This window comes from Rhipicephalus sanguineus, chromosome 11 (genome assembly GCF_013339695.2).
Source record: "Rhipicephalus sanguineus isolate Rsan-2018 chromosome 11, BIME_Rsan_1.4, whole genome shotgun sequence".
Lineage (NCBI taxonomy): Eukaryota > Metazoa > Arthropoda > Arachnida > Ixodida > Ixodidae > Rhipicephalus > Rhipicephalus sanguineus.
Window position 1 is genome coordinate 133,708,098 of NC_051186.1, and position 14,267 is coordinate 133,722,364.

General features: G+C 46.4%; 1 protein-coding gene across 3 annotated transcripts in view; it reads right to left on the reverse strand.

Annotated features, from left to right (window-relative positions):
• Nucleotides 1-4,451: 4,451 nt before the first annotated feature.
• LOC119374559 (G patch domain-containing protein 2) overlaps nt 4,452-14,267 on the reverse strand; it is a 105,911-nt gene continuing 96,095 nt past the window's right edge. The window contains exons 10-11 of one of the 3 annotated variants that reach the window (XM_037644712.2): nt 11,096-11,434; nt 4,452-5,087 (exon numbers count right to left, since the gene is read on the reverse strand). In XM_037644712.2, the coding sequence (XP_037500640.1) occupies nt 11,184-11,434 (251 nt within the window). In that variant the 3' untranslated portion in view covers nt 4,452-5,087; nt 11,096-11,183. Of the gene's footprint in view, nt 5,096-11,095; nt 11,435-14,267 lie in introns of all 3 variants that reach the window. The other 2 variants (XM_037644711.2, XM_037644715.2) reach the window with 2 other exon arrangements.

Here is a 14,267-nt window from a genome sequence, read left to right on the forward strand (position 1 = left end):
CGACCTCGAAATTTGGGAAATTCGTAAGGCAGGGGTGACTGGGGGTGGTGAACAGAGAAAACCCCTTCTAAATCTTAGTACGCTCTTCCGCAACGCACCAGTGTACTGCGGCAAAAGTGGCTTAAAGGGCACCTAAACCACCCAGAGGTCGAAATTTAGTTGTGGTGTGACAGTTGTGCACGAGTCTACAACGAACACGTAGCTGTGAAAATTTTTCGAAACGGTGCCGTAATAGCGGAGTTAGACGCGTTTGATGATCGAAACGCGGCTACCGATCCTTTCGCTCTTTCCTACGTTACCCTCCACTCGTCGGCTGGTCTCCTCTGCCAAAGCCTCTTTGCCCTCCTCGCCGAACGCCCCTTCGACTCACGTGACATACCGTCATCGCTGACGCGCTCTTCAAAACAGCATCCGCTTCCGGTCGGTGGCCGCGACCGCGACTCCGTCAACTCCGTGCTAGCCACCATATCCGTGCTTCTCGGCTAACTGCTGTTGTTGCCGTGCCGGCCTGTAATCCCTCTAATCGTGCCAGTATGGACCGTGTGTTGCGCGCACGCCTTCAAAGGATCGCCAACATGACGGAGCCGTACGGTGACACACCGTGCAAGCGCGCACACGCGGGCAACACGACGAAGGAACAGGAACAGCAAAGAGCGACCAGCTGCTTGCAGACTAACCGGAAGTCGTAGGTTCTTGTTCGACCAATCACAGCATCGCCTCCATAGGGCGTCACGGATTGAACACAGCACGTCACACACATCGCTAGGCAGACCGGAAGGGCCCAGAGAGGAGGAGAACTTGTTCCTTGGAATTTGTGGCGCACCCGCGGCTTGTAGCGCTGCCGCGTGTGGCATCGTTGATCGTGACGGCATTCTGCACACGATGCGCGTGTTTACGTGAAATGTTTGAAAAAATATCGGAGGTGGTTAAGGGGCCCTTTAAAAAGCATTCTGCACGCGATAGAACAAGCCCAGGAAATTTTCGCACCGCTCTTTTTTTTCTGTATTGAAGGGGTTAAGGTTGTTTATCAGATTTATGGCCATATCCGCACAATCTCGAAGCTTGCTCAAAATTCGGGAGTCTCCTGGGCAAATCGAGAGACTTGGCAGGCATGCAAATGACCAATCTTTCCATCAAACTGGTTTTCATTAACATCGGATATACCAGCGGCACGTGGTGTATTTTTTACGCGGAGCTTTTGCTTTGATTTTCAAATGTCCACGTAGAGCAGCATTGCAACCAGCAGAAAAAGAAAGTTTCTGGGCGCCTTACACAAAGCCGCTGGCACCTTTTCTGTGCATCTGGTTTGAATTGGACGATGATACCCAAAGTACACGCGGCCAACGCAGCCTCCATTTTTGCGAAAACTGGCACGATTGAGAAAATTTTGAGGCTGGTTGGGCATTTCGGCACAGTGTGGCACAATTTCAACAAACTTCACGGTTTTGGCTCAGTTTGACGCAACTGGCGCAGCTCCTGAATCAACACCTTTTGGGTCAGCAGTTGAGCACCGTGATGGTTAGAGGGACATCAAACAGAGATAAGGGGCGAGATGGCTCAAATTGAATTTTGGAGCACAAGAACCTTAATTTGGAGCAGTTAGCGGCATTTAATGTCATCTTAGGAGTTTGAAAAAACAAATTTGTAGCAACTTGGGGGGGGGGGGGGGCAAGTACATATTTTAATCGGCTCACAATACTCAAAACACTGAAACAGCCTTGGAAAAAGCTTTTTTTAACAGATAATCACCAGTTATGAACTACATTACCTTTTCACATACCACGCGGCCTATCTAGCTATGAAATAGTGAAAACCGGTTCTGCAAACTAGGTCAACTTCATAAACATCTGGAAAAAAAAACGAAAAGCATCACACTTCTCAGAAGTAAAGAAAATGTGATTGCATAAAGATTGTTGTTACAAAGCAATAGGGCTTTGCTTAAGATCAGTTATATGATTGAGCAGCTAGATTACTGCTTTGGTATTTTAGTAGGTCTACTTACCGTATTTACCCGCATAATTTGCGCCCTCGCATAATTTGCGCACCCCTAATATTTAGCCAGCTTTGCTAAAAAAAAATATTTACTCGCATATTTTGCGCTCCCCGCCCCGCTCGAGCCAGCTCGCCGGCGCGCGCGCACGGGGCGAACTTTGGACGGCCGCGCCGCCGCGCCCCGCGGCCCTCACCGAGCAGGCGAGCGCAGTCATACACAAGACAGGCTGCGAGTGCGAAGTCCCTTCTTCCGATTACTTCGTTCTATTCTCTGGAAACCGCCGAGACCGTACTAACCGTTAATCTGTTCACCGGTTGTCGGAACTGTTCGAGCGTTCTCCCGCCGTGAGAATGCATGCACGCGACACGGCACGGACTACTTTCTGCATCGGAGGCGTGCGAGGGCCAGTCGCGCCAACATTTTCCCGCGCTGACCCTCCTCCTCTGCGTCCGCACTGCGACGCAGCCTTCGTAGATTTCGGAAGTTTAGGTTTCGCGATCAGCCAGTTGCGTTTTCACTGTTCTCTTGCGCTGAGCTACAATAACTATTCGGCAAAATTCAAGCTCACTGTTATAGAATTTGCCTAAGGAAACGGGAACCGTGCCGCAGAAAAGTTCGCTTTTTAATACAAGACCGGAAAGGAGACCGTTCCGAGGACCGAAGCATGGAAAGTTTCCTGCCGTTGAAGAAAATACCTTTTCAAATATGTGCGAGAGCTTAGGCCCACCGGTATCGCCGTGCCGTGGCACCTCGTTACTCCCAGCATTGTCGCGAAGAGCTTCAAGAAGACGCCTCAACGCACTCGACGGAACCAAGGACGACGCGCTTTGGGAAAGCGGTGACAGCGGCCGCGGCGATGATTCTCAGTCGGACTTCTCAACCAGTGATTCTGACTAGACCGCGCATGACCGAATCTGGCTGGTTAAAGTACGTGCTAATTCTGTTAAAACCCCTTCGTTTGCGCTATAATTTATTTTCTTCTTTAATGTATTATATCGCGCGTGTTAGGACTATATATTGTGCGTTATTTCAGATGTGCTCGCGAAATCTCCGCGTAATTTGCGCACCCCCTTTTCGGAGCTCCAAATTCGCGAAAAAAAGTGCGCACATTATGCGAGTAAATACGTATTTAGCTTTTAAAGGGGTACTGACAAGAAAGTTTTCAGTTGTTTCCTTGCGCCAAATGAAAGGCCGAGCCCTCGGAGCCTAGAAAATGTACTGCTATGCGTGAGTGCACCCTGAAAAAGCAATTACAGTATGTTTTTAAAAGCTAGTTTCGGTTCCTACTGCACCCTGACGTCACGACACGGTATGAGCTTCTCGTCACGTCCTCGCGCAAGATATCATGATGTTTCCATAGCCTCTCCGCACTGTGGTGCCGCTGATGACGCACAAGCGGACATTTTGAATGCTTTGGTGACGCACAAGCGGCCATTTTGGAAGTTTTGGTACCTGACGTCATTACAAGTAGCAAGACTTCTGCGTGAAGTCACCAGAATTATTACTGTAGCCTGCCGTCAAGGTAGTGTCGATGTCGGTAGGTGCGCTATGGAAAAATTGACTTTAATATCAAAATAAGATATCAGCATTTGCTGAGCTTCACACTCGCTCAGAGCTATCTCTGTATACAGGAGACTAGTATGGCAGAGTAAACTCGCCTTCGAAAAAATGTGTCAGTACCCATTTAAAGTTTCGCACGCTCGGGGCACGGTAGCATATTTTTTGGGGGCTCACGCATATTTACAACAGCCCAGAGGAGATTATGGTGGCACCATGACAGCCTTCATTAGACAGGTGCTTGGCGCGTCTGTGTGTTCTGCGAACGTCTCATTTTCTTGGTATCCCTGGCGCTGCTTGGAAAATCATGTCATCAACTCAGCCTTTTTTTTTTTCCCAATTGAAGCTGATGTGAGCATCAAAATTCTTGCTATTGAGGCTGTTTTGGAGCAGTTCGGCGCAGTTATTGCAATTTTTATGCTTTGGAAGCAGCTTGGCACAGAAAAACGGAATCTTATCAAAAATGCGCAACATGCGCAGCTGTCTCACCCCCGAGAGATGACAACAAAGGCACGCGCGTGGCTCGTGCTGTGGCCAGGGCTGGACGCTGTAGGCGAAGACTGCTGAGACACAGCCATCTCTCACTTGGTTTAGCTATTCAGCTTGAAACTGTATGACGGTTTGGCCTGACTGGATATCTCTTAGTCATGTAAAGCATGGCAAAAGGATGAAAAGGCAGGCACAGTAAAGAAATCTACGCATTTAAGCTTACAACTGCTGGCTGCAAAAAGGAAGTCTGAGTAATAACATCTCACAGCAGCAGCATGACACAATATGAAAAATGAGTTCAGTAAAACATAATGACATTTACGGGTGCAAGCCAAGTGGAAAAAATGTATTGTTGCTTTGAATTTTCAGATATACCTACAGGACAAATTTTCATGACCAGAAGTGAAGGTCACTTCACTGCAATACTATGAGGCGTTACACATTTCCATTTATCCAAAATGCTTTATTATAAAGTGGAATTTAGAAGACAGCAGCTCGTAAAATGGTGCTCCACTAAAACACTTCTCATCAAGAGGTGCGGTCACTGCATATGACAAGGAGTGCAATAACTGGTGTTATTCGCTGGCTTCTAAATTACAAAGGAACTGAAGCCAACCATCAGCAATAAAAAGTGTCAAGGCCAAATTTAAAGGAAATGGAGCAATGATGTCATGACAGTACAGGAATGGCAATAAAAACTCACCACAAGAGACAGCACACCTAGCAGTTCTAACCATGACTATACAAAAAAGATGGGGCACCTCCCTTGCTAAAACAACACCAACAAATGTCCATGATTGGTCAGAAGAAACGCGGCCCCCTTATTTTTTCAGGGAACCAAAAATCACTGAGTACAAGCTTTTTAATTAGTCCACTGCTGAGCCACACACACAAATGTCCAGTTCACCACTAGAAGAGCTCAGCATGCTAGACTCGCATTCCATCAGGCAGTGATGATGATGCCACAAGATGCCTGGCCTTTAGAGCCAGGGATGCTTTGCAGGTAGACCCCATACAGCAGCTGTAGCTGGCAGTGCTCATGCGCCGCCTTCAGACCTGTGAGACAAGCAGTGAATTGTTCTTGTAGTTGTAATCACAATCCTAGCGCTAGAAAGCATTGCCCAGAAGTCTCTCCACTGAACTGATATTTCAGGAAAAAAAAATTCTGTGTTGGAAGTGAACAAAATGCAGTAAAACCTCAAAAACCAGTGCTGGTACCAGAAATGTTTTTTGTATATCTTAATAGGGAAGAATTCCCGCACAATCAAACTCCAGGAGAATGGCCAGCTCCTACGGATCGTCGTTTGAAAAAAAGTTGCATCGTTTGAAATACGTTGCCACCCTAGAAAAAGTGGTTTAGCCAGGCAATGCATGTGCAGCCAACACCTTCGTTATAAAACTATGCTAGTCAAGTCTGGTGGCACACACTGGGACTGAATTCCTCGATTCATGTGCTGCTGAGAAGTCTGCTAAAACGTACGTGCCGTGTTTGAGTTGCATAGTTCACTATATTTTTAGTTTGTTGAGTATGTGAACACTGCTCAAATGCTTATATTACAAGTCTTTCACGTGATACAAGCGACATGACTGCATGACGTAGCCACCTGGCTGCTCATTGAAAGACCACAACCCAAACTTTGCTAAAAGTGAACCACATCAAAATGGGACATTTAATTAACAATCGAACATTTATTCGCAGCACGTATCTCAACAAGTCAAGAATGGAACAGTTGGCACGTCATGCTACAATATTAGCAGCTTTTGTAAGAGTGGCTTCTTTGCGTACATATCGGCAAATGAATTCGCATCTGTGATATTAAAAGCATGGTTATTCCGCCTGATGAATATGTGGCATAAGAGTTCAAGGAGCACATTGATGTGTCCTGGCCACGGTGTAAAAATACTTTAGGTATTGACGGCACTCCGCCTCATGGCGTGACTAGATTGTTCGGCGCTTCTGACTGTTTCCTGAAACACTGCTAGCTGGCGCCACGACAAGGAGTCCCACACGCCCGCCAAGTCGCAGCGGATCATTCGGTGCCGTGGCCTGTATTGCCGTATATTTATGTGTGGATAACGACTGAACTGCTGCACCTGCAGTCGAGACAGTGCCGTTTCAATTGTCCAAGCGTTATATTCGGCATTCAGTGTGGAGGTACAGTGAGAACCCTCCTTTCACATCCCTCGAAGCTCATAATCGTGGAGCACTTTACTGCAGCTTTTCTCCTACATAGTAATGAGACATTGTTCACTGCAGGGTTAATTACCCCACTAGATAACTATAGAGGTTCAGTCATAATGCACGTTGCATGTGGGCCGAAGAAACGTGGAAATGTTTCTTGAAGAGGTGCGGATGCAGTTTGAACTCTTTTTGTGTGGAGCCTTAGATCTTCAGTTAATTTTAATTGTCACTGCTGCATTTCGCTTACATCACAAAAGGAATTAAACACACGCAGTCAAGGGGGTACAGCAGTGCCTCTGCACGGTGTAAGTATTTTTATTACACCACGCTCTGTACTGAGGGTGCGTGATCACGATCATAACTGCCAGAGTTTAGTTCCAAAAATATATAACGAATGTTACACTGCTACAATTGCAGACAGCCAAAACTTCAAATGCAGTTGGCGTTGCCCCAACACGAAGCTGTGCTCAGAATTTGCATTAGGCAGTATCGTAATCGTTGGTGAATTTTTTGTGAGCAAAAAAATCAGCCGAAGAAGCGTACATTGGGGGGCTAGTTGGTAAGACATGGAAAACAAAAACTATGCCTACATACAGCTAGGACACAAAAAGGAAGAAGTGGACAGGACTGTGCTGGTCCCGTCCACTTCTTGTGTCCTGTATGTAGGCATAGTTTTATGTTCTCCATGAAAAATCAGCATTGTCCGTGAGCAAATTTAAACATATGCAAATAAAAAATTCGGCAGATCCCACGTACCGTGGGAGTCGATGTTATGCGAAGCACACGGCGGGAATGTGCCTGTGGCGTAGCTTTTTTTTTACTGAGAGACACGTTACAAAATGACGCTAAAGATTTGTATATATTTTATACGCACACATATATATATTGAAGAGCCGCATATGTGTTATATAACCAGTTGTTTACGGTTGGGTAACGCTGCCAATGGCAACGTGAGTATTACCAAGACCAGAAGCGGTAAGCTGATATGTAGTGCTTATACGTGTCCCGAGAACGCACGCACGTTTCACGAACCCGTGTGCATGTGTGGAAGAAGTTCTTGAGAGTTCTTTAACAAGGGCATCATCACCGTGATCAGTGAGCACCAGCAGCTGTTCATGACTTGTTATAGGATCCGGTCGTGATCGTGGTGACGAGGGGCTTATGTGTAGTGAAGTATGTGGTATAGTAGAGCTGTTGGAATTCGTGGATGCCTTGATCATTTCGTCGACAAATTGTCTGTCGACACAGCCGGCGACATGTCGGAACCTGAAGCCACCCTTCGCGTTGGTGAGGTATAGGCCGTCGAGGCTGGTAGGCCTGGATAGTGCTACGTAGCCTAGTCTTCAATGCGGCTGTCAATCAATCTGGCATTATCTTCGGTCAGCATGAGGCCATCGTCCAGCCTCGTAAGAAATCTAGAGGACACTGCGTCGTTTTGGTGGACGAAGTGCACTTTACGGTGCGGTGATGTGGATATCATATGTAACTTTCGTTAATGTATTCCTCCGGGGTCGAGCAATGCTTCAAGATAGCTTGCTGAATCATAGGAATACAAACGTAATGTTTATTAGACTGCTATAAAAGAGGAGCCAACACTGGAACTACAGACGTTAATCTGATATGACGCCTGTATCGTAGGAGTACACATCGTAGGAGTATCATGTAGTGCTTATTGCTTTCTTGTAAAATTAGATAGCCAGCACCACAACCACAATTGATGTTGCACCGATATTACGCCTGTGTAGGCTGTTTTTCCAAACCAGTTTATAGACCTGGCGTGGCTCAGTGGTAGAATACCTGATCGCCACGCAGCATGCTTGGGTTCGATTCCTGCTGGGATCCTAATTTTCATTCTTTCCATTCGTTGAGTCAACTCTGCCGATGTTGGTTTTTGCTTAGCGCTCTAGAATTTAAGTTACCAATGTCTGTTCTCCCCGTTCCTGGGTAGATATAAAGTGTCAATCACCTGTGGCGCATACCCGTACACCGCAGCCCGTAATAAACGGGTATGTGCCACACGTGTCTAGTGGAAAGGGTTTGACGACGTATGCTACAGAATTTTAACGTTATTCGTTTCATGACCCGGCAATATATTCGTCAAATCCTCTTACCCTCCCATGCAAATTTTGGTCTACACCAAGTTAAGGAGGCGATCATGAGAGCACCCAGACGTAGGCGGCTAGATAGATAGATAGATAGATAGATACGTAGATAGAAACGCTCAAAGTGCCAGAGGTTCGCTAAGAAATGCTTCGCATTTAATAAATAATAAAAACCCAGGTCTTCAGCGTGGCAAGCAGGTGTTCTACCACAGAGCCATGCCCGTGCTCGAAATTGCTCCGAAAAAAAAAAAAAAACCACTATATGAATGGTTAAGTAGTACGAAGAGTGTCAAGACGCTGCACTCGCAACGGGGGAATCATGCACCATGTGCTCCCTCTTGGTGTCCTCTTGTTGGCACGCTTGGATCAAAGCTTCTTCGAGACTGAGATTTGAACACCTGCACAGTTTGTTGGACAGGTTGCAGTCGAGCAAGCCAACGACAAAACGGTCATGCACTAGTCACTCCTAGACTTCTTTGAAAGGGCAGTTGCACCATCGCACCATGACCCAAAGTGCGGTGTAGAAAATGTCTGCCGAATCGCCAGGTTGCTGTATCTGGCGGTGAAACCTAGTGCTTTCGTACAGTTTGACTGAATGGATGAAGCAAGAGTTGAACTTGCTGATGATTGCTTGAAATCTACCATATCAGCCTCTGAAAACTGCACCGAACTGAGAATTTCTCTTGCCTGCGGACCCATGGTGTACAGCAGCGTGCAGACACGCTCTTCTTCATTGGCAGCGTACAGGCCCGAAGCGTAGAGGTAGTTTTTGAACTGGATGAACCAATGTTTCCACTGTGCTGAGTTGCTGCAATCGAAGGGCGGCAGAGGTCTGAGGTTTGCCGATGCAAACACGGGAGCCAGTGCACTTGGCAAAGTACCATTAATTTTTTTGTTACCGTTAGTCATGCCGTGCCCGGATGACTGCTTGGACCGCGCACCATACACTGTTGCGGTAGAAGCACGCCCACTTCTCACACCATGTAGTGAGCGTACAGCAGAGTCTCCTGGCAGGCCAATGCCCACGTAACTTTATTTGGGCATCTTTTATACACAGCCAACATATGAACACATTAGATAGATAACATTACAGGCACAATGTTGCTTTTTCAGCTGCAAGATTTATGAGGTGGCATCCTATTGGTGGCATGGACATCCTGGATGTTGTGACTTTCAGCGGTGTGCTACTCTCCCATTCGGGGAAGACTGGCTCAACTGCGATCGTTTCCTCAGGTCCCTGATTTACACTATCGACACGACATGCACTAACAACATCACTATTGCCACTATATGCCGTATCTGAGACCTCCTTTTCCTCGCTAATTACTAGCACGCTTTCCTTTATACGGCTCCCACGGTCGCTAGTAATCTCTCCAATATGATCACAACTGTGGACGTCAAGCCCTTTAAATTCTCGAGGTAAATCCACCTTCGGCAACCCTACATCCGTACTAACGTCTCCTGGGGCTTGTGCCAGTAGTAGCCCGAGTTCTAGCAGCTCCTTTTCTATTGCATGTGCTTCTTGCGCAGCGGCACGTTTTGCCTCACGTTTAGTTTGCGCGAGCTCCTTCTCTTTATGCACACGCGCTTTCTCTTCTTCTATTGAAGCTTCCTCCTTTGAAAAGCCCGAGTCTCTCGCTAAACTCAGAATCTTGACCAAGTCCATAGCTAGGCCTCCGGAATCCGTAACAAACAGGAAGTGAAATCTTGGTAGGCTCGCCAACTGTGATGGATTCGGGTGGTCCCGGGTGATAGACTAAGTCAAGACTCTGGGTATAGCAAAGCGCAAACATTTATCAAACAAAAAGAAAGGAAAACTTGGCACTCTAAAATATACAAATGTACAAAATGCAGTCACTGCAAACAAACTTGAACTTCTCAAGTCAGTACATAACTAAATCATCTTACTCCTAGCCGACTCAGTCTTATGCCAACTAATACGTCGGACTGGCCTTACTTGGCATTTCTGATGACTTGGTGCATAGCCAAAGTCCCATCTGGTGTCAATGTCATCTGTTCATTTAACTTGGCATGGTCCACTTCGTAGCATAATGCGCCAGCCGTTGTTGCCTGTTCACAAGCAAGCAGTTCACTCTCCTGAAAGCTAGGCCCGTTAGGCCTAACGTTGTCATCGGCCCGATCACCCGGTGTGGCGTTCCACCGCTGACGTGGCACTCCGGGGATTGCCTTCGGTGGCTTGCTTAAGAAGGGGGCCCGCAACAGGGACGTCCATACTTGCAGTGTGTGGCATCTCCATCGGCGAGGCGCCTTGCGCGAACGCCATCGAGTCCGCCGGCCACACCTTGGGATGCCCGCGTCACCGGCTGCAGACTCGAACGCCTGTCGCTAGTACGTCTTCTGGTGATCCAACCTTCCTCTGCCAAGCCCACGCAGACAATCCAAGCTAACTCCGCTTTGTCCTCCTTCATGGCTCGGTTCGTGTGCCTCGAGCTCTCTGGAATATTCCATGCACGCGCTCGTGCCGCTTCGAATGCTTTGAGGGCTTCATCGTCGTCGTTTTCCTGCCGCATGGCTCTTACTCGTGACAAACTGTCAAGGAATTTCAAAGAGCAAAGGTTGTTGAACTCCTCTGTCCAAATTCTGGTATCTTCCAGGAATTCAAGGAGTTGTATGAACCATGAACCATGTATGAACCAGGTGACACATTTTTGCAAAACCTCCAAAAATGAGTCTCTGAAGGTACACCATCCTTGTTCTAGCATTAATCAGGCCACAAGTAACACGTTCACCCTTAGATACGGTAGTACAGACCTTAGGTGGCTGCTGGTAAGAGATTCCGGGTGTGGTGATGTAGCCTGCTAGTTGGCAGTGTGGAAGGAGTGGTTGGCCGCAGACATGGTCAGCTGGACAATGAGGCTCCCTCCACAGCGGTCTGCTGAGCTGTGGGTTGTGGCGAAGGGGGAGGTGGTGGTGGTGGGGGTGCAAACCCCAGCCCTGGACGACCACGTGGACGCACATGCGCTGGCACTGGCAGCAGCACCCCGGCACCGACTGGCCCCAGTCCCCGGCCGGGCTCCCAACCGAGTCGCCGGAGCAGTTGGTGGCCCACACTGGACTCTCCAATGGGAGCAGCCTTACTGCCTACCAATCCTGCACACACGCAACCAGTGGTAAAGCCACAGCTCTTGCTTAGAATACACATCAACAACTTTTCTACCAGTAAAAACATGGGGCTAGTGCCCCTGGCACTAGCCTCATTTTTCATTTGCTTCAGTGCTTTCATTTTTGAATGCAGGGTGCAACAGTCAAAATAGTATTTGGAATAACTTTTGGAGCAGTAAAATGTTGCTTTTGGAGCAGGAAGATCCAAATTTGTAGCTCATTACGGGAAAAAAAAGACAATTTTTTAGCACAAAATCCCAAATTTGGAGTAGTATAACTAAGCAAGACTGTAAGTTGGGCTAGATAGTGATCCATTATGGGAAAAACAGCGCGCAAACGAACAGGACGAATAAAGGTAACACACACGAGTGCTGTGCTGCACTGTACAACGCATGTGCTGTGTTACCTTTCTCCATCTCGCCGTTTGCGCGTTGTTTTTCTCCATAATATCTTACCTTTAGAACAGAAGACAAAAAGATGTACAAACTATTCAACATAAGCTAACTCGTGCACAATGCATGTGAGCTTTGCTACTTCAACAAAAGCAGGGTGCTGAATCACGCCACAGTGGAAACAATGACGAAGAACACATTACCATTAAGAACGCCTGTCAAATTATTTGACAGGAACGTCAATGTCAAGTACAGTGGCGGCACGTCAACATTTTTTACGTGGAGCTTCCGCTTCAATTTTCAAAGGTCCATGTGGAGCACTATTGCGCAACCAGCAAAATGTTTTCGAGTGTCCAACATAAAGAATGCCTACACCTTTTCTGTGCGTCTGGATTGGACTGGATGATGATGTCCGATCTAAACTGCAGATGGCCAACGCGGCCCCTATTTCTCGCCAAAAATAGCGCAACTGAGAAAATCTTGAGGCTGGTCGGGCATTTTGGCGCAGCTTGCCACAATAAAAGGAACTGTATCAAATTGGCACAACTGCCGCAGCTGTTGCACCCCTGCTAATGCCATGGGTTTCTGTTCAACTGGCCACAGAAACAGTACTGACTGAATGTCTACCAAAGGGAATGACCAATGTAGTAGCTCTAACACCCCTCTAGTAAAACCAAAACTTCTTTACACTTAGAGAAAGTGTAAATCCAAGGCAGAAGATGGAAGCTTGAAAAGATGGAAAGTTCTTCAAGGCAGTTGTTGCCTTGAAGAAGACAAGACCACTTGTCGAAACGTTGGCACCATGTTCAAGAATTTTACATCTGTGGGAACATTGGAGTGTGTCCACCATATAAGAACGAACACGACGTCTCGGTCTGTCACCATTACAAATTTTCATGAAATTTACTCCAGGCACAGGTTTTCAATCCAGAACAACGACTTCAAAGTAACAGTATTTTCCGGTGTATAAGTCGCACCTTTGTATAAGACGCACCCCCTACTTTTTACAACTTTCGCGGGAAAATATGATATATAAGACGTACCTCTGTATAAGATGCATCTATTTTTAACTCTGTCAACATGATAAAACACAATGACCCACGTAGAGTACATTCATTGAGAAATGCGTAGTCACGCACGGCACTGAATATCTGTAAGCAGCAGTTTTATTAAGGCGCTGAAAACCACCATTTATTCCACTGGATTCGAAGTCACATCCTCCGGCGCACTGTCAAAAGTTCTTCCGCCTCGGCTGGCAGCATCGCTGGGTTGCCGTCGTTGGCCTCTGCGTAACTTTACGCAGCGTTGTAAGCACCTTGAAGCACATCGTTGGCGTTGCCTCTACAATGGTGGCTACCGTACCTTTACGGCATTACGAGACTTGGCGGCAACACGTAAACAACGAACACCCCGCACGGTTACCACCTACACACACGCATACAAAACGTAAATGGTGACCGGAAGCCAGAAGCTGCGACTACTGCTGGACTGCGGCGATGTCTCACACGGAAACTGATGATGATGATAACGAAGTAGTACTTTCGATTTTGTAACTGATATTGTGGGCACTGCAACATTACAATGAACCGATGTGGTGCTCTTTTTTATTTATTGCCTCAGTTCCGAGGGTTGAATGCTTCGTTTAAGAACAAACAACTCAAACAGTACAATAGGGCACACTATGGTGGTGGCTTTTATTGCGGCCGTAATCTCCGTGGTCGCCACACTGCTTGAACAGCAAATAGCTGACATCTAAGATCACAGCCGCTTCATTGTTATAACAAAATTAAATACATTTTTACGAATGCTCTCGCGCTCAGTTCATCGTACTCATGAATTAAATATAAACAAACTGGTCTCGCAGAATCGCATGACTTTTTGCGTATATAAGATACACCGCTGTATAAGATGCACCAGCGAAAATATCAGAAAAAAGGTGAGTCTTATACACAGGAAAATACGGTAAGTCTCGCAAAAAAAATTTTGTTTGACTAAAAAGTACAAACTTTCACCGCAAGGGCCACTTTTCTGCCAATTTCCCAATTTCTGATCTTTGAGCACACCTAGCGAAACAACGGTGCAGTTTTTGTTCACAATATTTGCTCCCCTCAATGAACAAGCAAAATTCAATGTTACGAGTATTTTATTTCCAATTGCTGTCTAAGGACATTTGAGGGGAAAAAAATTACAAACATGGTAAACTGCACAAAATACCTGTATATCAGGCATTTATTGCTGCAGACAAGTTAATAAAACACATTGACTTTGATATCTGAGCTTTCTTTTAAAAAAATTTTGATGTTTTTACACTCACTGCTATACTTCAAAATTGTGCTGAAATGTATGTGGTTTACTAAAAACACTGAAGTTTGAAACTAGTTTTCTCGAAAAGGTCATTTTTAATTTTTTAAATCTTTCCGATTGAAGTC